We start from the raw sequence: 23,844 nt of genomic DNA on the forward strand, positions 1-23,844 counted from the left end.
TTCAGCCGCTCCAAAAGTCTACAGCGACCCTAATGAATGCACCTCGGGGGTTCGGGATTCGAACCCGCAAGCTCCGGCTCAGAGGCCGGCGCTCTACCCGCTAAGCCACAGGCTGCGGCGCTACGTCAGCCGCGGTGTTGTGGAGAAGTCTTTGCTGCTGTTGCTGCCGGCGGTGGGGCCTCCACTGCCTCCTGGCGGCCGGAGGAGCGGCGCCGGGGACATCTCGCGTGCAGAGGGCGGCGGGGCGTCAAGCGGCCGTTGCAGAGCGGCGGCGGCGGCGGGGAACCGGAGCGTCTCTCCTCTCACTCCCCCGGTGTCCAGCCCCATCCCAGCGCGGGCAGGAGGAAGAGCGGCCGCCATGACCGAGCTCAGGCGCCGCGGCCACGAGGAGGAGGAGTCGCTCGACGAGCGGGTGAGGGGGCGAAAGGGTCGGCCCAACCCGGCCCACCGCCTTTAATTAAAGGGAGGGGGGCAGGGGGATAATTGATGAGGGGGGGTGATTGGGTGGGGGGGGAGGGGGGGAGGGGGGGATTGATTGGGTGGGGGGGAGGGGGGGATTGATTGGGTGGGGGGGAGGGATTGATTGGGTGGGGGGGGAGGGGGGGATTGATTGGGTGGGGGGGGAGGGGGGGGTTTGGGTGGGGGGGGAGGGGGGGTTTGGGTGGGGGGGGAGGGGGGGTTTGGGTGGGGGGGGAGGGGGGGTTTGGGTGGGGGGGGAGGGGGGGTTTGGGTGGGGGGGGAGGGGGGGTTTGGGTGGGGGGGGAGGGGGGGTTTGGGTGGGGGGGGAGGGGGGGTTTGGGTGGGGGGGGAGGGGGGGTTTGGGTGGGGGGGGAGGGGGGGTTTGGGTGGGGGGGGAGGGGGGGTTTGGGTGGGGGGGGAGGGGGGGTTTGGGTGGGGGGGGAGGGGGGGTTTGGGTGGGGGGGAGGGGGGGTTTGGGTGGGGGGGGAGGGGGGGTTTGGGTGGGGGGGGAGGGGGGGTTTGGGTGGGGGGGGAGGGGGGGTTTGGGTGGGGGGGGAGGGGGGGTTTGGGTGGGGGGGGAGGGGGGGTTTGGGTGGGGGGGGAGGGGGGGTTTGGGTGGGGGGGGAGGGGTTGATTGGGTGGGGGGGAGGGGGGGGTTTGGGTGGGGGGGAGGGGGGGGTTTGGGTGGGGGGGAGGGGGGGTTTGGGTGGGGGGGTGGGGGGGCGGGGGGGATTGGGGGGGTGGGGGGGCGGGGGGATTGGGGGGGTGGGGGGAGGGGGGGATTGGGGGGGAGGGGGGATTGGGGGGGAGGGGGGGATTGGGTGGGTGGGGGGGAGGGGGGATTGGGGGGGAGGGGGGATTGGGGGGGAGGGGGGGATTGGGTGGGTGGGGGGGAGGGGGGGATTGGGTGGGTGGGGGGGAGGGGGGATTGGGTGGGTGGGGGGGAGGGGGGATTGGGTGGGTGGGGGGGAGGGGGGGATTGGGTGGGTGGGGGGAGGGGGGGATTGGGTGGGTGGGGGGGAGGGGGGATTGGGTGGGTGGGGGGAGGGGGGGATTGGGTGGGTGGGGGAAGGGGGGATTGGGTGGGTGGGGGGGAAGGGGGGGATTGGGTGGGTGGGGGGGGGGGAGGAGGGGGGATTGGGTGGGGGGGGGAGGAGGGGGATTGGGTGGGTCGGGTGGGGGGGAGGAGGGGGGATTGGGTGGGTCGGGTGGGGGGGAGGAGGGGGGATTGGGTGGGTCGGGTGGGGGGAGGAGGGGGGATTGGGTGGGTTGGGTGGGGGGGAGGAGGGGGGATTGGGTGGGTGGGGGGGAGGGGGGGATTGGGTGGGTGGGGGGGAGGGGGGGATTGGGTGGGTTGGGTGGGGGGGAGGAGGGGGGATTGGGTGGGGGGGGGAGGAGGGGAATTGGGTGGGTTGGGTGGGGGGGAGGAGGGGGGATTGGGTGGGTTGGGTGGGGGGGAGGAGGGGGGATTGGGTGGGTTGGGTGGGGGGAGGAGGGGGGATTGGGTGGGTTGGGTGGGGGGGAGAGGGGGGATTGGGTGGGTTGGGTGGGGGGAGGAGGGGGGATTGGGTGGGTGGGGGGGAGGGGGGTTTGGGTGGGGGGGGAGGGGGGTTTGGGTGGGGGGGAGGGGGGATTGGGGGGGAGGGGGGGATTGGGTGGGTGGGGGGGAGGGGGGGATTGGGTGGGTGGGGGGGAGGGGGGATTGGGTGGGTGGGGGGGAGGGGGGATTGGGTGGGTGGGGGGGAGGGGGGGATTGGGTGGGTGGGGGGGAGGGGGGGATTGGGTGGGTGGGGGGGAGGGGGGGATTGGGTGGGTGGGGGGGAGGGGGGGATTGGGTGGGTGGGGGGGAAGGGGGGGATTGGGTGGGTGGGGGGGAAGGGGGGGATTGGGTGGGTGGGGGGGGGGATTGGGTGGGTTGGGTGGGGGGGAGGAGGGGGGATTGGGTGGGTTGGGTGGGGGGGAGGAGGGGGGATTGGGTGGGTTGGGTGGGGGGGAGGAGGGGGGATTGGGTGGGTTGGGTGGGGGGGAGGAGGGGGGATTGGGTGGGTGGGGGGGAGGGGGGATTGGGGGGAGGGGGGGAGGGGGGGATTGGGGGGAGGGGGGAGGGGGGGAGGGGGATTGGGTGGGTGGGGGGAGGGGGGATTGGGTGGGTGGGGGGAGGGGGGGATTGGGTGGGTGGGGGGGAGGGGGGGATTGGGTGGGTGGGGGGAGGGGGGGATTGGGTGGGTGGGGGGGAGGGGGGGATTGGGTGGGTGGGGGGGAGGGGGGGATTGGGTGGGGGGGAGGGGGGGATTGGGTGGGGGGGAGGGGGGATTGGGTGGGGGGGAGGGGGGGATTGGGTGGGGGGGGGGAGGGGGGGATTGGGTGGGGGGGGGGAGGGGGGGATTGGGTGGGTTGGGTGGGGGGGAGGAGGGGGGATTGGGTGGGGGGGGGAGGAGGGGGATTGGGTGGGTTGGGTGGGGGGGAGGAGGGGGGATTGGGTGGGGGGGGGGAGGAGGGGGATTGGGTGGGTGGGGGGGAGGGGGGGATTGGGTGGGTTGGGTGGGGGGGAGGAGGGGGGATTGGGTGGGGGGGGGGAGGAGGGGGATTGGGTGGGTTGGGTGGGGGGGAGGAGGGGGGATTGGGTGGGTTGGGTGGGGGGGAGGAGGGGGGGATTGGGTGGGTTGGGTGGGGGGGGAGGGGGATTGGGTGGGTGGGGGGGAGGGGGGGATTGGGGGTGGGGGGGAGGGGGGATTGGGTGGGTGGGGGGGAGGGGGGGATTGGGGGGGAGGGGGGATTGGGGTGGGTGGGGGGGAGGGGGGGATTGGGTGGGTGGGGGGAGGGGGGGATTGGGTGGGTGGGGGGAGGGGGGATTGGGTGGGGGGGGGATTGGGTGGGTGGGGGGGAGGGGGGGATTGGGTGGGGGGGAGGGGGGGATTGGGTGGGGGGGAGGGGGGGATTGGGTGGGGGGGGAGGGGGGGATTGGGTGGGGGGGGGGAGGGGGGGATTGGGTGGGGGGGGGGAGGGGGGATTGGGTGGGGGGGGGGAGGGGGGGATTGGGTGGGGGGGGGGGAGGGGGGGATTGGGTGGGTTGGGTGGGGGGGAGGAGGGGGGATTGGGTGGGGGGGGGAGGAGGGGGATTGGGTGGGTTGGGTGGGGGGGAGGAGGGGGGATTGGGTGGGGGGGGGGAGGAGGGGGATTGGGGGGGGGGAGGAGGGGGATTGGGTGGGTGGGGGGAGGGGGGATTGGGGGAGGGGGGATTGGGTGGGTGGGGGGAGGGGGGGATTGGGTGGGGGGGAGGGGGGGATTGGGTGGGTGGGGGGGAGGGGGGATTGGGTGGGTGGGGGGGAGGGGGGGATTGGTGGGTGGGGGGGAGGGGGGGATTGGGTGGGTTGGGTGGGGGGGAGGAGGGGGATTGGGTGGGGGGGAGGAGGGGGATTGGGTGGGGGGGAGGAGGGGGATTGGGTGGGGGGGGGGAGGGGGGGTTGGGTGGGGGGAGGAGGGGGGATTGGGTGGGGGGGGGGGGAGGGGGGATTGGGTGGGGGGGGGGGAGGGGGGGTTGGGTGGGGGGGGGGAGGAGGGGGATTGGGTGGGGGGGGGAGGGGGGTTGGGTGGGGGGGAGGAGGGGGGATTGGGTGGGGGGGGGGGAGGGGGGGTTGGGTGGGGGGGGGGGAGGGGGGGTTGGGTGGGGGGGGGAGGGGGGGTTGGGTGGGGGGGGGGAGGGGGGGTTGGGTGGGGGGGAGGAGGGGGGGATTGGGTGGGGGGGAGGAGGGGGGATTGGTTGGGTGGGAGGGGGGGTTGGGTGGGGGGGAGGAGGGGGGATTGGTTGGGTGGGGGGGAGGAGGGGGGATTGGTTGGGTGGGGGGGAGGAGGGGGGATTGGTTGGGTGGGGGGGAGGAGGGGGGATTGGTTGGGTGGGGGGGAGGAGGGGGGATTGGTTGGGTGGGGGGGAGGAGGGGGGATTGGTTGGGTGGGGGGGATTGATTGGGTGGGGGGGAGGGGTTGATTGGGTGGGGGGGAGGGGTTGATTGGGTGGGGGGGAGGGGGGTGATTGGGTGGGGGGAGGGGGGGTTGATTGGGTGGGGGGGAGGGGGATTGATTGGGTGGGGGGAGGGGGATTGATTGGGTGGGGGAGGGGGGATTGATTGGGTGGGGGGGAGGGATTGATTGGGTGGGGGGGAGGGATTGATTGGGTGGGGGGGAGGGATTGATTGGGTGGGGGGGGAGGGGTTGATTGGGTGGGGGGGAGGGGGGATTGATTGGGGGGAGGGGAGGGTTGATTGGGTGGGGGGAGGGGGGATTGATTGGGTGGGGGGGAGGGGTGATTGATTGGGTGGGGGGGAGGGGTTGATTGGGTGGGGGGGAGGGGGGGTTGATTGGGTGGGGGGGAGGGGGGGTTGATTGGGTGGGGGGAGGGGGGATTGATTGGGTGGGGGGGAGGGGGATTGATTGGGTGGGGGGAGGGGTTGATTGGGTGGGGGGGAGGGGGGATTGATTGGGTGGGTGGGGGGAGGGATTGATTGGGTGGGGTGGGGGGGAGGGATTGATTGGGTGGGGGGGAGGGGGGGATTGATTGGGTGGGGGGAGGGGGTGTGATTGATTGGGTGGGGGGAGGGATTGATTGGGTGGGCGGGGAGGGGGGTGTGATTGATTGGGTGGGGGGAGGGGGTGTGATTGATTGGGTGGGGGGGAGGGGGGATTGATTGGGTGGGGGGGGTAATTGGGTGGGGGGGAGGGGGGATTGATTGGGGGAGGGGGTTGATTGGGTGGGGGAGGGGGGATTGATTGGGTGGGGGGGAGGGGGATTGATTGGGGGAGGGAATGATTGGGTGGGGGGGAGGGGGGAATTGATTGGGTGGGGGGGAGGGGTTCATTGGGTGGGGGAGGGGGGATTGATTGGGTGGGGGGGAGGATTGATTGGGTGGGGGGAGGGGGTGATTGGGTTTGGGGGAGGGGGGATTGATTGGGTGGGGGAGGGTTGATTGGGTGGGGGAGGGTTGATTGGGTGGGGGGAGGGGGATTGATTGGGGGAGGGGGTTGATTGGGTGGGGGGGAGGGGGGATTGTTGGGTGGGGGGAGGGGTTGATTGGGTGGGGGGGAGGGGGGATTGATTGGGGGAGGGGATTGATTGGGTGGGGGGAGGGGTTGATTGGGTGGGGGGGGAGGGGTGATTGATTGGGAGGGGGGATTGATTGGGTGGGGGGGAGGGGGATTGATTGGGTGGGGGGGAGGGGGTGTGTGATTGATTGGGGGAGGGGGGATTGGGTGGGGGGAGGGGGGATTGGGTGGGGGGAGGGGGATTGATTGGGTGGGAGGGAGGGGGGGATTGATTGGGTGGGTGGGGGGAGGGATTGATTGGGTGGGGGGGAGGGGGGATTGATTGGGTGGGGGGGAGGGGGGATTGATTGGGTGGGGGGAGGGGGTGTGATTGATTGGGTGGGGGGGAGGGATTGATTGGGTGGGCTGGGAGGGGGGTGTGATTGATTCGGGTGGGCGGGGAGGGGGGTGTGATTGATTGGGAGGGGGGGATTGATTGGGTGGGGGGGAGGGGGGTAATTGGGTGGGGGAAGGGGGGATTGATTGGTGGGGGGAGGGGGGGATTGATTGGGTGGGGGGAGGGGGGATTGATTGGGTGGGGGGGAGGGGGGATTGGGTGGGGGGAGGGGGGGATTGGGTGGGGGGGAGGGGGGATGGGTGGGGGGAGGGGGGATTGGTTGGGTGGGGGAGGGGGATTGATTGGGTGGGGGGAGGGGTTGATTGGGTGGGGGGAGGGTTGATTGGGTGGGGGGGAGGGGGGATTGGGTGGGGGGAGGGGTTGATTGGGTGGGGGGGAGGGGGGATTGATTGGGGGGAGGGGGGGTTGATTGGGTGGGGGGGAGGAGGGATGATTGGGTGGGGGAGGGGGGATTGATTGGGTGGGGGGAGGGGGGGGGAGGAGGGATTGATTGGGTGGGGGAGGGGGATTGATTGGGTGGGGGGGAGGGATTGATTGGGTGGGGGGGGAGGGATTGATGGGTGGGGGGGAGGGGTTGATTGGGTGGGGGGAGGGGGGGATTGATTGGGGGGAGGGGAGGGGTTGATTGGGTGGGGGGAGGGGGGATTGGGTTTGGGGGAGGGGGGGATTGATTGGGTGGGGGGAGGGGTTGATTGGGTGGGGGGGTGGGGGGATTGGGTGGGGGGGAGGGGGGATTGGATTGGGTGGGGGGAGGGGGATTGATTGGGTGGGGGGAGGGGGGATTGATTGGGTGGGGGGAGGGGTTGATTGGGTGGGGGGGAGGGGTTGATTGGGTGGGTGGGGGGGAGGGATTGTTGGGTGGGGGGGAGGGGGGGGATTGATTGGGTGGGGGGGGAGGGATTGATTGGGTGGGGGAGGGGGGATTGATTGGGTGGGGGGAGGGGTGTGATTGATTGGGTGGGGGGGGGGATTGATTGGGTGGGCGGGGAGGGGGGTGTGATTGATTGGGTGGGCGGGGAGGGGGTGTGATTGATTGGGTGGGGGGGGAGGGGGGGATTGATTGGGTGGGGGGGGGTAATTGGGTGGGGGGGAGGGGGGATTGATTGGGGGAGGGGGTTGATTGGGTGGGGAGGGGGGATTGATTGGGTGGGGGGAGGGGTTGATTGGGTGGGGGAGGGGGGATTGATTGGGGGAGGGGAATGATTGGTGGGGGGGAGGGGGGATTGATTGGGTGGGGGGGAGGGGTTCATTGGGTGGGGGGAGGGGGGGATTGATTGGGTGGGGGGGAGGGATTGATTGGGTGGGGGGAGGGGGTGATTGGGTGGGGGGAGGGGTTGATTGGGTGGGGGGGAGGGGGGATTGATTGGGGGAGGGGGTTGATTGGGTGGGGGGAGGGGGGATTGATTGGGTGGGGGGAGGGGTTGATTGGGTGGGGGGGAGGGGGGATTGATTGGGGGAGGGGATTGATTGGGTGGGGGGAGGGGTTGATTGGGTGGGGGGAGGGGTTGATTGGGTGGGGGGAGGGGTTGATTGGGTGGGGGGGGAGGGGGTGATTGATTGGGTGGGGGGGAGGGGGGATTGATTGGGTGGGGGGGAGGGGGTGTGATTGATTGGGGGAGGGGGGATTGGGTGGGGGGGAGGGGGGATTGGGTGGGGGGGAGGGGGGATTGATTGGGTGGGAGGGAGGGGGGGATTGATTGGGTGGGTGGGGGGAGGGATTGATTGGGTGGGGGGGGAGGGGGGGATTGATTGGGTGGGGGGGAGGGGGGATTGATTGGGTGGGGGGGAGGGGGTGTGATTGATTGGGTGGGGGGGAGGGATTGATTGGGTGGGCTGGGAGGGGGGTGTGATTGATTGGGTGGGCGGGGAGGGGTGTGTGATTGATTGGGAGGGGGGGATTGATTGGGTGGGGGGGGAGGGGGTAATTGGGTGGGGGGGAGGGGGTAATTGGGTGGGGGGAAGGGGGGATTGATTGGGTGGGGGGGAGGGGGGGATTGATTGGGTGGGGGGGAGGGATTGATTGGGTGGGGGGGAGGGGGTGTGATTGATTGGTTGGGGGGGAAGGGGGTAATTGATTGGGGAGGGGGTGTGATTGGGTGGGTGGGGATTGATTGGGTGGGTGGGTGGGGAGGGGGTGGTGATTGATTGGGTGGAGGGGGAGGGGATTGATTGGGTGGGGGGGAGGGGGTAATTGGGTGCGGGGGAGGGGGGATTGATTGGGTGGGGGGGAGGGGGGATTGATTGGGTGGGGGGGAGGGATTGATTGGGTGGGGGGGAGGGGGTGTGATTGATTGGGTGGGGGGGGAAGGGGGTATTTGATTGGGGAGGGGGGTGTGATTGGGTGGGTGGGGATTGGGTGGGTGGGGAGGGGGTGGTGATTGATTGGGTGGAGGGGGAGGGGATTGATTGGGTGGGGGGAGGGGGAGGGGACTGATTGGGTGGGGGGGGTGATTGATGGGGGAGGGAGGTGATTGATGGGGGAGGGGGGTGATTGATGGGGGAGGGGGGTGATTGATGGAGGGGGTGATTGATGGGGAGGGGGGTGATTGATTGGGTGGGGGGAGAGGGGGGTGATTGATTGGGTGGGGGAGGGGGGTGATTGATTGGGGAGGGGGGTGTGATTGGGTGGGTGGGGATTGATTGGGTGGGTGGGTGGGGAGGGGGTGGTGATTGATTGGGTGGAGGGGGAGGGGATTGATTGGGTGGGGGGAGGGGGAGGGGACTGATTGGGTGGGGGGGGTGATTGATGGGGGAGGGAGGTGATTGATGGGGGGGGGGTGATTGATGGAGGGGGTGATTGATGGGGAGGGGGGTGATTGATTGGGTGGGGGGAGAGGGGGGTGATTGATTGGGTGGGGGAGGGGGGTGATTAATTGGGTGGGGGGAGGGGGGTGATTGATTGGGTGGGGGGGAGGGGGGGAGGGGGGTGATTGATGGGGAGGGGGAGGGGGGTGATTGGGGGGGAGGGGGGTGATTGATTGGGTGGGGGGGAGGGGGTGATTGGGGGGGAGGGGGGTGATTGATGGGGGAGGGGGGTGATTGATGGGGGAGGGGGGTGATTGATGGGGGAGGGGGGTGATTGATGGGGGAGGGGGGTGATTGATGGGGGAGGGGGGTGATTGATGGGGGAGGGGGGTGATTGATGGGGGAGGGGGGTGATTGATTGGGTGGGGGGAGGGGGGTGATTGGGTGGGGGGAGGGGGGTGATTGATTGGGTGGGGGGAGGGGGGTGATTGATTGGGTGGGGGGAGGGGGGGTGATTGGGGGGGAGGGGGGTGATTGATTGGGTGGGGGGGAGGGGGTGATTGGGGGGGAGGGGGGTGATTGATGGGGGAGGGGGGTGATTGATGGGGGAGGGGGGTGATTGATGGGGGAGGGGGGTGATTGATGGGGGAGGGGGGTGATTGATGGGGGACGGGGAGTAATTTGGGGAACTGGGTGGAGGGAGGAATTGGGGGGGTGGTAATTTTGGGGAATTGGGGCGGTAATTGTGTGGGTGTGGGAGTGGAATATTTCAGTGTGTTGTTTGGTTACCCCCCCCCCCTCCTCTCACGTCTGGTGCGATCCATGCCACACAAACATCATCACGCACCCTCTCCCCCCAATAGGGGCTGTAATGCAGAACACAGCCAGCAGCACGGTTCAATTCCCGAACCAGCCTCCCCGAACAGGCGCCGGAATGTGGCGACTAGGGGCTTTTCACAGTAACTTCATTGAAGCCTACTTGTGATAATAAGTGATTATTATTATACAGCTCCCCCCCCCCCCCAAGGATATTTCCCCCGATTCCAGCCCCCCCTCTCGAACACTCTTCAACCCAGACATATCCTCCCTTCCCCTCCACACCCAGACCGCTCATCGTCACCCCCTTCACCTGCAAAGGCACCCCAAAATCCCACCCCAATCCCAAACACATCCTGCACCCAGACCCATCACTCTTCTTCCCCCCCCAGACACATACACACACCCCAAGCCCCAGGCGGTACAGCCATACCACAGCCGACCCTGGATCCGCAAAGGCCTTGGTTACACGTGCCACCCACTGTCTGACAATGTGAGGTCGCCCATGCCATCCTGTGTGGACGCCTTCAGGAGTATCTGGAAATTCGTCTTGTGGATGCAGACCGTGTCTGGTTGGCCGAGGTGTGTATCTGGGACGTGCCTGGGCAGGCGGAGGCTTTGGTCAATTTCAGGAATTGAACTTGTCACATGTCGGCAGCAGTTTGGAAGGTTTCATTTGTTTGAGAGTTGTCTCGGGTCTTGAGGAAAGTGTTGTGCTGCCGTTCCCTTGTGAATGTAGATTTGTGGCCCCCTCACTCTGGCCAGCCCCCACAAGTAGGAACACCCTCTTGACATCTGCCCAGTCAAGTTGATTCACAACCTGATCGACATCTGACAGGTCACCTCAGTCTTTTCTTTGAGAGTGGTGAGTTGCACCCTGATCACTTTATTTTCAGATGTGTGTTCCCTTTCCACTGTGGCTTCGTTCTTCGATTATGCGGAGATCAGAACAGCGCACAGAACCTTTGGTCCAGAAACTCTGACCCTAACTCACCTGCTTATCAATTTGTCCCTCTGGAAACAAAGCGACCTCCTTTACTCTTTGTGTATCTGCCTCCTCGGTCCTCTTTCCTCTTCCATTCCATCTCGACGCTGAATTTCCAAGTTCGGGTGGTCATGCATGAGCTGCTCTCTGCCACAAGACTGTGTCTGGACGTGATGTGATCTTTTTTAATTGTTCGAGGATGTGTGGTTGTGCTGTGTCTGCTACGTATGCACCTGTGGGAAAATCTCCCATGTTCTCTGGCCGAAATGTTCGGGCTGTTGAAAGAATCCAAGCACTATTTTCTTGGAACCATTCTCTTGCCTGTTCTCATTACGCTTTCTGCTCTGTTATTTTAGTCAGCCACATCCTAATTCAAAATTGATTGGTTGCTTTTTTAAAAAAGAGATGAATCCCATGCAATGAGCATCAATCCGAGTCTTGGTTTCCAATCCCCCCCTCTTCCCACTTTGCGTTCCGCTGAATAGGAACTGAGAAAGAATCCAGCCTTGATGAATTTCCGTCATCTGCTTTTGAAGAGAATCTCTTTAGTTTTTTCTTTCCCATTTTGAACACTGGACAGTTGGGAAAGAAAATTGCATTCAGACCGAACTGAAGGGGGGGGGGGGGGTTGGATCGTTAATTAAAATGTTAATTGACTATCCGCTGTTCCAAAGAGACATGTCATGCAGCTGGGATCATGTTCGCAGTCACCGACTTTCCCGACAAAAAAAAAACCTGCAGGAGGCAAGAAGACGAAGGTGAAACGAGAGCAGGCTAAATTCCGAGCTTGTTCACACCAGGCCTGGATTCCATTGAGTCAAGATGTTGACAGGCTGACAATGAGAGCGCAGTCTGATGGGGGGGAAGAAACTGTTTCCTTTGGCGAGGCGAATCTCTCACTTTGATGCAGGGGTAAGGTCAGGAACCAGCTCTTCACGCAGAGGGTTGTGGAGATCGGCAAGTCTTTCCCCACAGTTGGATGCCGAGGCTGGAGCTCAATTTGAAATTGTGGACGGAGATTGCTCGATCTTTGTCGGTTCGGCCAATGTACGAAGTAAGTGGATTGAATTGAACGGCAGAGCAAGGCCGGGGGGGGTGGGGGGCGCTGAATGGACCGTCTCCTGTGACATTATTCCATTCCATTGTCACCACTGTGTTTATAGGGCATGTTTGATGGAGTGTGTGGTATTGGGTACCATCTAACCGGATGTTTCAGGAGACCGTCCCTCTGGTCAGTTATGAATCATCGGGGAAGGATGAGTTCAGAGTGACTAACAGGACAACGTTTTCAATTGCACGAGCTAAATGTTGAGGAAGTGTCTGGTACATGCCGAACTTCACTTTCATTTGAACAAGGAATGGTTCACACGTTGTACGTCTGTCCTGTACGCCCAACCCTTTGCAAGGATGGTTTCTATTTTTTTTTTCCCTCCCAGGTCAGACGGAGAGTTTGTTTTGCCTTGTGTGCAGAATGAGAAGTGGATCTTGGGGGAAACTGAGGTTAATGCAGAGAGCTGCTGCCTTCCCATTGTTTGAAAGCTTGGGTAGTAATCAGTGGTGCTGATAATTGCCTCGAGGTGACAGTGCGCTTTGTGTGGAACAGCAGCCGACTGAGAGTTAATAACAGACCACGGTGGCTGACTATGACAAGACGTGACTTGCCAAGGAGCAGGAACAGCAGAAGGACGGGCTGAACCGATCATTCACAGATTACCCAGAGGGTGGGGAGAGTTTGTGGAAGAGGCGTGGCTAAACCGGTTTTCCAGGTTGATCTCGGGAGTGTGTGGAGAGGGCTCCTCGGACACGCACCCCATCTCATTCAGGCTGGCTCAATCACCCTTGGAGCATTGACTGGGGATAATTCCCCTTCTCTTCACAACGGTGCCCTTGGATCTTTAACCTCCACCACAGGAGACAGCTGTGGTCTTGCTTTAAGATCTGCAGCACTCCCCCAGCACCAGAGGGCCACTTTAGATTCTTGGCTCTGGAGTGGGTGGGACTTGAACCCACCGTCCGCTGACTCGGTCAGTCAGAGCTGATTGAAGCACGGTTCTTTCTGTTTGCGTGGGATTGGGGAACATCACATTTTCACCTGCTCAGACAGCTGGCCGCTTTCACTGCTGGCTGGGGGCGAGATCGCATTTAGCTCTTGCACCCTCCAATGCCCGAAAATCTGCTACGGGTCACTCGACTCACTGGCTGGATGGAAGGTCGTAAGCCAGGAGACTGTAGGGGAGGGGGGCGATCTCGTCTATCAGCAACAGGCTTGCATTCTGCACATTCATCGGTCCGTAATCGAACACTGAACAGACATTGAATGGAGAGGAAATGATGGGCTCAATTTCTGACTGAATTATCTGATCACGTTTTTTGCGTAATTATCATCTGCTTTCACCCCAGGCATGATTTAGTTTCCTCATCTGGAACAACAGGGCAACAGTATTTGGAATATACACCAAATCACGTTGGCCCGAATGTTGTTGCTTGAAGTTGACCAGAAAAGCTTGCGTCTTCCGATTGGAGATTGAGCAGTCTGGCTGTCAGCAGTACAGCGTGAGGGAGGATACTGCCCGGCCCTGATCGACTGCCACCTCACGTTGCCGGGAGGATACTGCCCGGCCCTGATCGACTGCCACCTCACGTTGCCGGGAGGATACTGCCCGGCCCTGATCGACTGCCACCTCACGTTGCCGGGAGGATACTGCCCGGCCCTGATCGACTGCCACCTCACGTTGCCGGGAGGATACTGCCCGGCCCTGATCGACTGCCACCTCACGTTGCCGGGAGGATACTGCCCGGCCCTGATCGACTGCCACCTCACGTTGCCGGGAGGATACTGCCCGGCCCTGATCGACTGCCACCTCACGTTGCCGGCATGAGTTCAGCCGGCTTGTGTGGAATTGCCGAGCCGGCAGCGGAAACGCGGGTTGGGAGGCAGATCAGAAATGGAGAGGAGAAACATCACTTTCTCCTGAGAGAGCCCCTCCTGACGTGCTAAAATACCCCAATCTGGCATGGAGCCATGGGGCATTACCTGGGAGGGTCCGGTGATTGCGGTAGCTTTTGTGGGACCTTTCGGGAGGAGAGAGGGGTTGTGAGGCTTCGACAGTTCCAAAGCTGACGCACTGACCTCCATCCTTGTGGGTTTATTTTGAATATCCATGTGTTGTCTCCTGAATTTCTGTGGTGCCTCATTTCTTTGGGAATCTTGCATAGGCCCCCGATGGAAATGTGTTGTGTCGGCTCTACGTCCGATAACTGGCAGTGGACTCTGTTGAGAGGCCCGGAGAGGTCACCGCAGAGGTTTCCCTGCCTTGTCAAAAACGTCTGAAATACCTGTGTTGTCCGCGTGACAGCCGTGACTGACACAGGCACACTCGGCAGGGCATTGTGCCCAAGGGACCGGCTGACCAGAGGTTCATTGCATGCTCAATGCAGTGCCCCTTGCTGGAGGGTGTCACTGTGTGGACTTTGGACGAGGACAAACCAATCTTGGCTGTCACACTGTCCACCATTCCAAACCGCCTGTTGACTGACGCTGACCATGGACACACAGCGCCCAGGTCAGATGATGCCATTGGTGACACGGCATGCCCAGCAAGAAGCTGTTAAAGTTTATCTTCTCTCCTGCATTTACGGGAAGGGCGATCTGTACCCCTTCCTCAACTAGTTTAACTGGTGATTGTTGGGTCTTGTCAGTTCTTGGCGTCATACCAGTCAGAATACAAGTCAGATAATTGTAACCGATCTGGGCAGGCGTGAGATCAGTGCCGGAGAAAGGAACAGCAATGTAGGGAACGTCGAGCTCCTCCTGAATGGACAGTTGCCCGTGATGTGGAGATGCCGGCGTTGGGACTGGGGTGGGCACAGTAAGAAGCCTTACAACACCAGGTTAAAGTCCAACAGGTTTGTTTCAAATCACTAGCTTTCGGAGCGCTGCTCCTTCCTCAGGTGAATCCTGATAGTTGGCAGTGGTGGTGAATCCTGATAGTTGGCAGTGGTGGTGAATCCTGATAGTTGGCAGTGGTGGTGAATCCTGATAGTTGGCAGTGGTGGTGAACCCTGATAGTTGGCAGTGGTGGTGAATCCTGATAGTTGGCAGTGGTGGTGAATCCTGATAGTTGGCAGTGGTGGTGAATCCTGATAGTTGGCAGTGGTGGTGAATCCTGATAGTTGGCAGTGGTGGTGAACCCTGATAGTTGGCAGTGGTGGTGAATCCTGATAGTTGGCAGTGGTGGTGAATCCTGATAGTTGGCAGTGGTGGTGAATCCTGATAGTTGGCAGTGGTGGTGAATCCTGATAGTTGGCAGTGGTGGTGAACCCTGATAGTTGGAAGTGGTGGTGAACCCTGATAGTTGGCAGTGGTGGTGAATCCTGATAGTTGGCAGTGGTGGTGAATCCTGATAGTTGGCAGTGGTGGTGAATCCTGATAGTTGGCAGTGGTGGTGAATCCTGATAGTTGGCAGTGGTGGTGAACCCTGATAGTTGGCAGTGGTGGTGAATCCTGATAGTTTGCAGTGGTGGTGAATCCTGATAGTTGGCAGTGGTGGTGAATCCTGATAGTTGGCAGTGGTGGTGAACCCTGATAGTTGGCAGTGGTGGTGAATCCTGATAGTTGGCAGTGGTGGTGAATCCTGATAGTTGGCAGTGGTGGTGAACCCTGATAGTTGGCAGTGGTGGTGAATCCTGATAGTTGGCAGTGGTGGTGAATCCTGATAGTTGGCAGTGGTGGTGAATCCTGATAGTTGGCAGTGGTGGTGAACCCTGATAGTTGGCAGTGGTGGTGAACCCTGATAGTTGGCAGTGGTGGTGAATCCTGATAGTTGGCAGTGGTGGTGAATCCTGATAGTTGGCAGTGGTGGTGAATCCTGATAGTTGGCAGTGGTGGTGAATCCTGATAGTTAGCAGTGGTGGTGAATCCTGATAGTTGGCAATGGTGGTGAATCCTGATAGTTGGCAGTGGTGGTGAATCCTGATAGTTGGCAGTGGTGGTGAACCCTGATAGTTGGCAGTGGTGGTGAATCCTGATAGTTGGCAGTGGTGGTGAATCCTGATAGTTGGCAGTGGTGGTGAATCCTGATAGTTGGCAGTGGTGGTGAACCCTGATAGTTGGCAGTGGTGGTGAACCCTGATAGTTGGCAGTGGTGGTGAATCCTGATAGTTGGCAGTGGTGGTGAATCCTGATAGTTGGCAGTGGTGGTGAATCCTGATAGTTGGCAGTGGTGGTGAATCCTGATAGTTAGCAGTGGTGGTGAATCCTGATAGTTGGCAGTGGTGGTGAATCCTGATAGTTGGCAGTGGTGGTATACAATGTGAAGCTGCTCAGGAACTCGCCTGCCTCTTCACTTTGCAGCTCAGTCGAAGGTACCGCCCCCTCCTCCTGACTCACAGTTCTCCCATACGCACTGTTAGACCACAAACGACTGTTTCCCTTCAGAACCGGAGGTAATTTCAACTTCAAATGCTTCGAGAGAACACGCATTTATTTTACTGCACAGCTGCTGATGGACAGTCCAGGGCCACATCCTGCCTCAGCAACCCCAAAGAGACAAGTTGACCAGCTTGATGTGACCCCTGTCAGTGTGTATTGCGAATTTAGTCTCCGCTGAAGTTCCACACCCGTTTGAAATGTGCACTTTGTTAAAGTGCAGCCATCTTGAATGTTCGAGCTGCCCTCTTACTGCTGCCTGAAGTTAACCTTTGTCTGTTATCCCTTTGGATATGAACATGCGAATTAGGAGCAGGGATCAGACCACTCGGCCCCTCGAGCCTGCCCCGCCATTCAATAAGATCATGTCTGATTGTAACCTGTCCCCGATAAATGTTCACCCCCTGGATCATCAGTTATCCATCTCCCTCTGCCTTAAAAATATTCACTGTCTTCTGAGGAAGAGTGTTTAAAAGACTCACTCCCCGCCCCCCCCACAGGCAGAACACAAATTCTCTGCATTTCATCTTAAATGGGCAATCGCTTATTTTTAAACAATGACATTCTCCCCCACCCAAATTCTAGATTCTCCCACAACAGACCGCATCCTCTCCACATCCACCCTGTCAATACCCCTCAGGATGTGCAATGTCTATTCATGGCCATTCAGAGATTCTTAATCCCCGTACGTCAGTCCCTGGTGCCGAGGATTTGTTCCCCAGACACCTCCAGCCAACGCACCTTCAACCAGATCAGACCAACAAACTTCATTCGTATCTGTCGGTTGTGGGATCTTCTTGCAAGCTGTCCATGGTCAAGAGGTAAACGTGCAGTCTTACAGACAAGTCACGCTCCCAATGAGGCTGGTCACGCTCCCAACGAGGCTGGTCCCTTGATAACTGTGGCAGTCTTCATAAAGAGAAGCACTGTACATTTTATACATTGACAACTCCTGGTGAGCTTGGAAATGAACCAAAAAGCCCAGACATGATGCAGCAGTGTTATCAGCATCAGAAAGTAAACGCTGTGAGTGGGGCGCCCTTCAGCGGAAACATTCACCTTGTTCTGTCACGTGCGACCTGACTCCGAGCGATTCAGCTCTTCAATTAACTCACCTTGCTTTTATTTGATATGTGCGCAGGAACCAGAGCCGACACCCTCTGGAAGCGAGGCGAAACACGACTCCGGAAATCTGGACCCGGCTTCTGTGGATAATACTCCCGAGGTGCTGAACAAGGCTCTGTCAGGCCTTTCTTCAAGGTGCAGTAGTCCCAGCAGTGAAACCGTTTACATCCTGACTCGAGGTGTGGGGCACGTGGCCGTAGGTTGCTGACACTCTGTTTTGTACAGAACTCAAAACAATCTGGAGTTGGTGCGGGGGATAATATCCACCGAACTCATCTGACCAGATTGGATGCAGCGCTTATTTTAGGCAGATGTAAAAGGGTTACTTTGCATTCTAACCACTGAGTAACACTGGGCCAAGTGTAAAACGGGAGTAGCGTGGCGTTTTCGGCCAGTGAATTTGGAATTACCCTGCCATTTCACAGGCCAAAGATTCAGGAGCGAGCTTTTGAAAAATAACAGCGGTTTTCATAAATCAAATTGCGCACGGAGGGAACCGTTCAGCCTGTGCAAACCCTTTGACAGAGCTCCCAGTGAGAGCCCCCTCCTGCACACCCACACACACGCTCACACTGCATTCCTAATTTCCCCGTTTTAATGTACAGTCTCACATTCTGCATGGCCGCAACGCTTGATAAACCTGTCTGGGGTCCAGGCTGTGGCTGTCTCCACACTTTGGCCTGACCACGTGAGGCACTGGGGCGGGGAGGAAAGACCGCTTTTACTTAAAAGGATATTCTATTTGGGGATGCAGTGGTTTATAATAAACTCTGATTGGAAAACTGTGTGCGTTATTTCAACAAAAATGAACAGGGATAACCAGTTCATTCAGAGTACACAGACAGGATCCCAGCAAGTGGAATTTCAGCCCCCTTCCCATGCTGGTATCTGTGTTAAGGCAGTGGGAAAGCTCCCTCATTCTTATTTAAATCGTGCTGGACAATCAGGCCAACCTGGGAAAGTTTACTTCAGTTGAATGAGTTACGATATACAACCGATCCAGTCGAGCTGGTGCACAGTTTATGTTGCACACACAATTCTCCTCCTGTCCGACTTTAGCAAACCCTATCAAGATAATTCCTTCCTGCCTCATCTTTATCGAGTTTCCACTGCAATGCATCTGTGCGAAAGTGAATTCCACATTCTAATCACTATCTGGCGAAAGGAAGTTTCTGCTCAATTCCGACTCGATTATCTTGTTTTAATGGCCTCTGCATTTTGTCCTCTCCACATCTACCTCATCAAGCCCCCTTCAAACCTTCCAGAGACCATAATTCCAATATGATTTTGCATCTTGCCCTGCCTGTGTCGTCTCTCTGTCCTCAATATGATTTGGTGAGCCCATGAATGCGCTGTGCCCCGAACGTGGCCGAACCAACGTTCAGAACAAGTTTAACTTAGAACATAGAACACACAGTGCAGAAGGAGGCCATTCGCCCACCGAGTCTGCACCGACCTTCTTCAGCCCTCACTTCCACTCTATCCCCGTAACCCAATAACCCCTCCCAACCCTTTTTTGGTCACTAAGGGCAATTTATCATGGCCAATCCACCTAACCTGCACATCTTTGGACCGTAGGGGCAAACCGGAGCACCCGGAGGAAACCCACGCAGACACGCGGGAGAACGTGCAGACTCCGCACAGACCGTGACCCAGCGGGGAATCGCACCTGGGACCCTGGCGCTGTGAAGCCATAGTGCTATCCACTTGTGCTACCGAGCTGCCCCACTTCTCTTTTGCAATCCTATTCCTCCAGAAACAAAGCCGAGTGTTTTATTTGCTTCTGATACGGCCTGTTAAACCTTGGGGTAGTTTGCACGCATGGAATTGGGTTCCGGTCTCATTCAGGAAGTGTTAAACAGCCGACAGCGCAGCAAGCACCTGCATTGTGGACACCCCGGAGTCTGGAAGGGAGTGGGGGGAGGGGGCAGACACTGGTGGTGGCATCTGACTGTGCAACCCATGGGCTTGTGAGTGGAGGGAAGCGCGCTTCCCCCTGAGCCAAGCTGACATTACCGGGGGACTCGTGGCGATGAAGGGAAGAGAAGTGAGCGCCCGTGATTTTGCCATTGTAAAGCTGATTTTCCTTTCTCTCTCTCTCTCTCTCTGTTGACAGATGGAAGAACTGGTGGGTTCGCGGAATCCTCACATTGGCCATGATCAGTTTCTTCTTCCTCATCATCTACCTAGGCCCCATGGTTCTAATGATGATAGTAGGTGACCCATCCTGTACTTCACTCTCCCCGCTTTGTGCTCTTTGTCAATGAAACTCGATTGCTCGGAGTTAGGTTTAATCTCGGGTGCACCTGCTTGTTGCTGTTTATTCCACTCCTCTCCCCTACCTCCCTATTGGTGATTTACAGAAATGCTTTGGTGCCTTGAACCTCATTTGCCATTCGCACCCCCAAATAATACTTTCATTTCGATCTGTCTCTCGGGACACCCCACGTCACTGGGCAGTCAACGAGCTACTTTCGAAGTGCGGCCGCCATTGTAACGTGACCACATGACCTGTTTTCAGACAATCGCTGCTGAGCAGCACACCAGGGGGAGAGCTCCCGACATCGCTCTTTGAATCGTGCCCGGGAATCCCTTACGTCCAAGTGGAAGACCGGGCGGATGCTGGAATCTGAAACAAAAGCCGGAAATGCTGGAAAAAGTCTTAGCGGATCTGACAGCACCTGTGGAGAGAGAGAGAGAGAGGACGGAGCTAACGTTTCGAGTCTGGATGATTCTTCGTCAGATCTGAAAAAAAATGCTGGAAGGCCTCGCCTGATTGTGACGAAGAGTCACCCTGACTCGAAACATTGGCTCCGCCCTCTCTCTCCACAGGTGCTGTCAGATCTGCTGAGCATTTTCTGTGTCTGCGAAAGAGAAGACACTTGGCTTGGGGACTCGCTGACGATGGCACTTCCAAACGAGCAGTACCGAACTGTCATCCTGACAGCGTGTTCAAGTCTCTGGCATTGGCGGTAAACTGAACGCCGGGGCCGACAGGCAGGCAGGCGTGCTGCCCCCTGAACAGAAGCTCGGGGCTTTGACTGCGGAAAGGATCACATTTGAGCCCCTTGCCGCTCTGATAGGGGGCAGCACGGTAGCCTTGTGGATAGCACAATTGCTTCACAGCTCCAGGGTCCCAGCTTGGGTCACTGTCTGCGGAGTCTGCACCTTCTCCCCGTGTGTGCGTGGGTTTCCTCCGGGTGCTACGGTTTCCTCCCACAGTCCAAAGATGTGCAGGTTAGATGGATTGGCCATGATAAATTGCCCTTAGTGTCCAAAATTGCCCTTAGTGTTGGGTGGGGTTACTGGGTTATGGCGTTAGGGTGGAGGTGTTGACCTTGGGTAGGGTGCTCTTTCCAAGAGCCAGTGCAGACTCGATGGGCCGAATGGCCTCCTTCTGCACTGTAAATTCTATGCTGGGCGTGTTCCCATAGACGTAGACACAATCGTGACTCACTGAATAACGTCCAGGAGCCGAAATGCTGACTTGAGTCTGTCCCTCACCAGCCCACATATGCCATGTGTGATTGGGACACATCAGGGCAACACGTTGGCTTTCACACCAGCATCGTGTTTAAATTCAAGGCCATTGGGTATGCAGAAGTGCAAAGGCCTTTACTGCAAGGTTTCATGGATCTAGATATTTCGAGTCAAGGTGGAGTCAGTAAAGTGGGAAGGGAGTGAAGATGCACACGCAAATAATAAAATCCTGCAAACAGCCGTTCCCGCAACAAATGCTTTAACAAAATCTGATTCTGAGTAAAAATATGCTGTGTCAAAGTACTGGAACTCTGCAAATGTGTACTTCCATAATTTAAATTTTTAAAAAAAATCTATGTCCTGGTGCAAACTTTATCAGATTTTTGTTTGAAAGAAAAATATTGGTACAAGGACAGACAGTAAACAATGAAGTCATGGTAAAACCATCCAGTCCGCAATATGTCAGAACCATAGCAGCAAATGTACACAAACCCCAGGCAGCACTGTGTGGCAGTGATCGGACTTGGCAGGCTGACGTGTACAAAGTGCTTTGTGCCTCGAGTAAAATGCAAGGAAGAAAATTCAGCTGGGAAACAGCGTTGTGCCATTGTTAAAGTGCAGTGGTGTCGCTTACTTGGGGCGCAGTTTTGAGGCAGTTAGCTCTCGTATTATTAATGGGTTAATGTCGGCATGAAAGTTGTGGACAGAAGGGTTTGATCTGAAGGAAGCTGTGACACGTTGATAGCACACAATGCCATTTCCAAGCTTCTAAACCCAGAGTTCAGTCAGTGATCCTGTGCACTCCTTGAATTGACATTTAAAATGATCCCACAACTGGGTTAAGTATTAATACAACTGCATTCAAGGATGCTGTGGTCTACACTGGGAAGTCTTCACAACATAGTTGTCACCAAAGTATCTCCCTGTACCCAAGAGATCTCCAGACGCCTATCTCATTCCAAATATACCCACTGTTGCGCTGAATTTCAACTCTCAAATGCTGACCACGGCAGCAGCAATCAGGATTGAACACGAATTAAAAAGCACAGATCATCAGTTTGTTGTTTTTCTCTTTCCGCTCCTAGGTTATGGGTGTTCAGATCAAATGCTTTCACGAAATAATTCTCATTGGATACAGCGTTTACCATTCCTACCACCTGCCATGGTTCCGGACCCTGAGCTGGTGAGCACACCACAGACGTTTGGGCACAGACACGGGGACAAAAGCACGTTTGGAAAGCCTGACTGTAAAATCAAACCCCCCTCCCCAGCGTCACAAAATTAGAATAGGAGTGCAGTCATTCCGTTCCAGGAAACGGCCACAAGCTGGGCTTGGTATTCCACCCCAGCGCCGCCTCCCAACCATGTTGCCTGTTCTCAGGAGAGCGAGGATACCACGCTCAGACTGGGAGACTATGCTGAAACATTCAGCCCCCAGCCCGACCCAGTGAGGAACGTGGAGAATCTGCAGCCAGCAGATTAGCCGGGAGGACATAAGAAATAGAAGCAGGGGGAGGCCATTCAGTCCCTCTAACCCGTTCTGTCAGTCCCATCAGATCATGGCTGACCTGATCATGGCTTCAACTCCACGTTTCTCCTCCCTTGTCAATCAAAACTCTGTAACTCAGCCTCCAATTTATTCAGTGACGCAGTGTGTATTATCTGCTGGGGTGGGGGGGGGGGATTCCTCGCATAATCCACCCTGCCAAGCCCCCTCAGAACCTTATTTCTTTCGGTGAGTTCACCTCATTCTCCTAAACTCGAGAGTAGTGGGAGTAGAAATCACATTGGTGTTTAAACCTGAGGAGAGAGTCCTGATCTGGTCCCCTGGACAGAGCTGGGATCGTGTTTAAGATGCGTCCGCCCATTCATTTCCATTCGCCGCGAACATTGTGTAGGCCAGACGTGATGGGGGAAATTCTCTCCCATCGCCAGGATTTCCCAGCCTCTCCAAATTCAGCGGGCCTTTGAATGGCCCTCCAGTGTTTTCTGTCCCTTCCCCCACCTCAATGGGCTGTTTAGTCGTTTTCTGAGACTTCCATACAATCCCTGCAGTGCAGAAGGAGGCCATACGATCCATCGAGTATGCAGCAGCCCTCCGAAAGAGGGGTCCTATCCCTGTAAACTGAACCTGCACATTCCCTGGACACCCAGGGACAATTTAGCATGGCCGGTCCACCTACCCTGCACATCTTTGGACTGTGGGAGGAAACCCACGCAGATGGTTTACTCCCACAGCTGCCTGTCTCTCAGAGCAAGAGAGGGTGGTGCGGAGGTTTAGAGAGGGAATTTCAGAGCTGGGAGTCTTGGCCACTGAAGACACAGCCACCACTGGTGGAAGAGTGGAATTGGGGATTTGTGAGAGGCCAGAATTGGAGGGATGCAGATCTCCTGGAGAGTGGGACGGCTGCAGGAGGTGCCACAGATCAGAGTTGTTTAGGGAGGAGGGTGGGGAGGGATTTGAAAAGAGGATTGTAATTTTCCCAGATCAGGAAACTAAAGTACAGGAGCTGGATTAAAAGGATTCACGTGAACATTTCATTTTCCCTGCTCAAAGTTTTGAGGTGAATGTTTTTCACTTTCAGGTATTTCTTGCTGTGCGCTAATTACTTCTTCTATGGGGAGACGGTAACCGACACGTTTTTCGCACTGGTTCAGAGAGAGGAGCCCTTACGGATCCTGAGCAAATACCATCGCTTCATTTCCTTTGCTCTTTACCTGGCAGGTAATGTGTCAATCTGCGAAAATAACACTGGGTGGACCAAACAGTCGCTGCGTGAGCGTGGAGCAATTCACTCAACTTCTCAATCTGTCTTCACAGGGTTTGGTGCTAAAATTTATCTCTGAAACTTTACAATTGAACATAGAATCCCTACCGGGCAGAAGGAGGCCATTCGGCCCATCGAGTCTGCACCGACTCTCTGAAAGAGCCCCATCTAATCTTTGGACACTAAGGGGTAATTTATTGTGGCCAATCCACTTAACCTGCACATCATTGGACTGTGGGAGGAAACCGGAGCACCGGGAGGAAACCCACGCACACACTGGGAGAACGTGCAAACTCCACACAGTAACCCAAGGCCGGAATTGAATCCGGGTCCCTGGCAGTGGTGCTGACCCCCTGGCCCTGTGGGGCAGCAGTGCTAACAGGGCCACTGTGCTGCCCTGAATACATCAAATACATATTTCAATGCATTGAGTTATGGAATATTGAGCATGACAGGAAGGAAGTACACACTGTAGACAAGACACTGTGAGATTAGACTTCACATAGACTGCGTCACACAGCAGATTTTACATTTGATCAGCTTCAGAACAAGAAGAAAATGCAAACAATCTGACCATTGATCGGGGTGGTTGTGGTCTGCTGTG

The 23,844-nt window shown here is 58.3% G+C and overlaps 1 protein-coding gene across 1 annotated transcript in view; it reads left to right on the plus strand.

The window, feature by feature from the left end:
• The first annotated feature begins 211 nt into the window (after window positions 1–211).
• cds2 (CDP-diacylglycerol synthase (phosphatidate cytidylyltransferase) 2) overlaps window positions 212–23,844 on the plus strand; it is a 38,525-nt gene continuing 14,892 nt past the window's right edge. Inside the window, exons 1-5 of the mRNA XM_072485626.1 lie at window positions 212–412; window positions 17,009–17,127; window positions 19,109–19,205; window positions 21,558–21,655; window positions 23,058–23,197. Coding sequence (XP_072341727.1) covers window positions 359–412; window positions 17,009–17,127; window positions 19,109–19,205; window positions 21,558–21,655; window positions 23,058–23,197 — 508 coding nt within the window. The 5' untranslated portion in view covers window positions 212–358. The remainder of the gene's footprint in view (window positions 413–17,008; window positions 17,128–19,108; window positions 19,206–21,557; window positions 21,656–23,057; window positions 23,198–23,844) is intronic.

This window comes from Scyliorhinus torazame, chromosome 20 (genome assembly GCF_047496885.1).
Source record: "Scyliorhinus torazame isolate Kashiwa2021f chromosome 20, sScyTor2.1, whole genome shotgun sequence".
NCBI classification, from domain to species: Eukaryota; Metazoa; Chordata; class Chondrichthyes; order Carcharhiniformes; family Scyliorhinidae; genus Scyliorhinus; species Scyliorhinus torazame.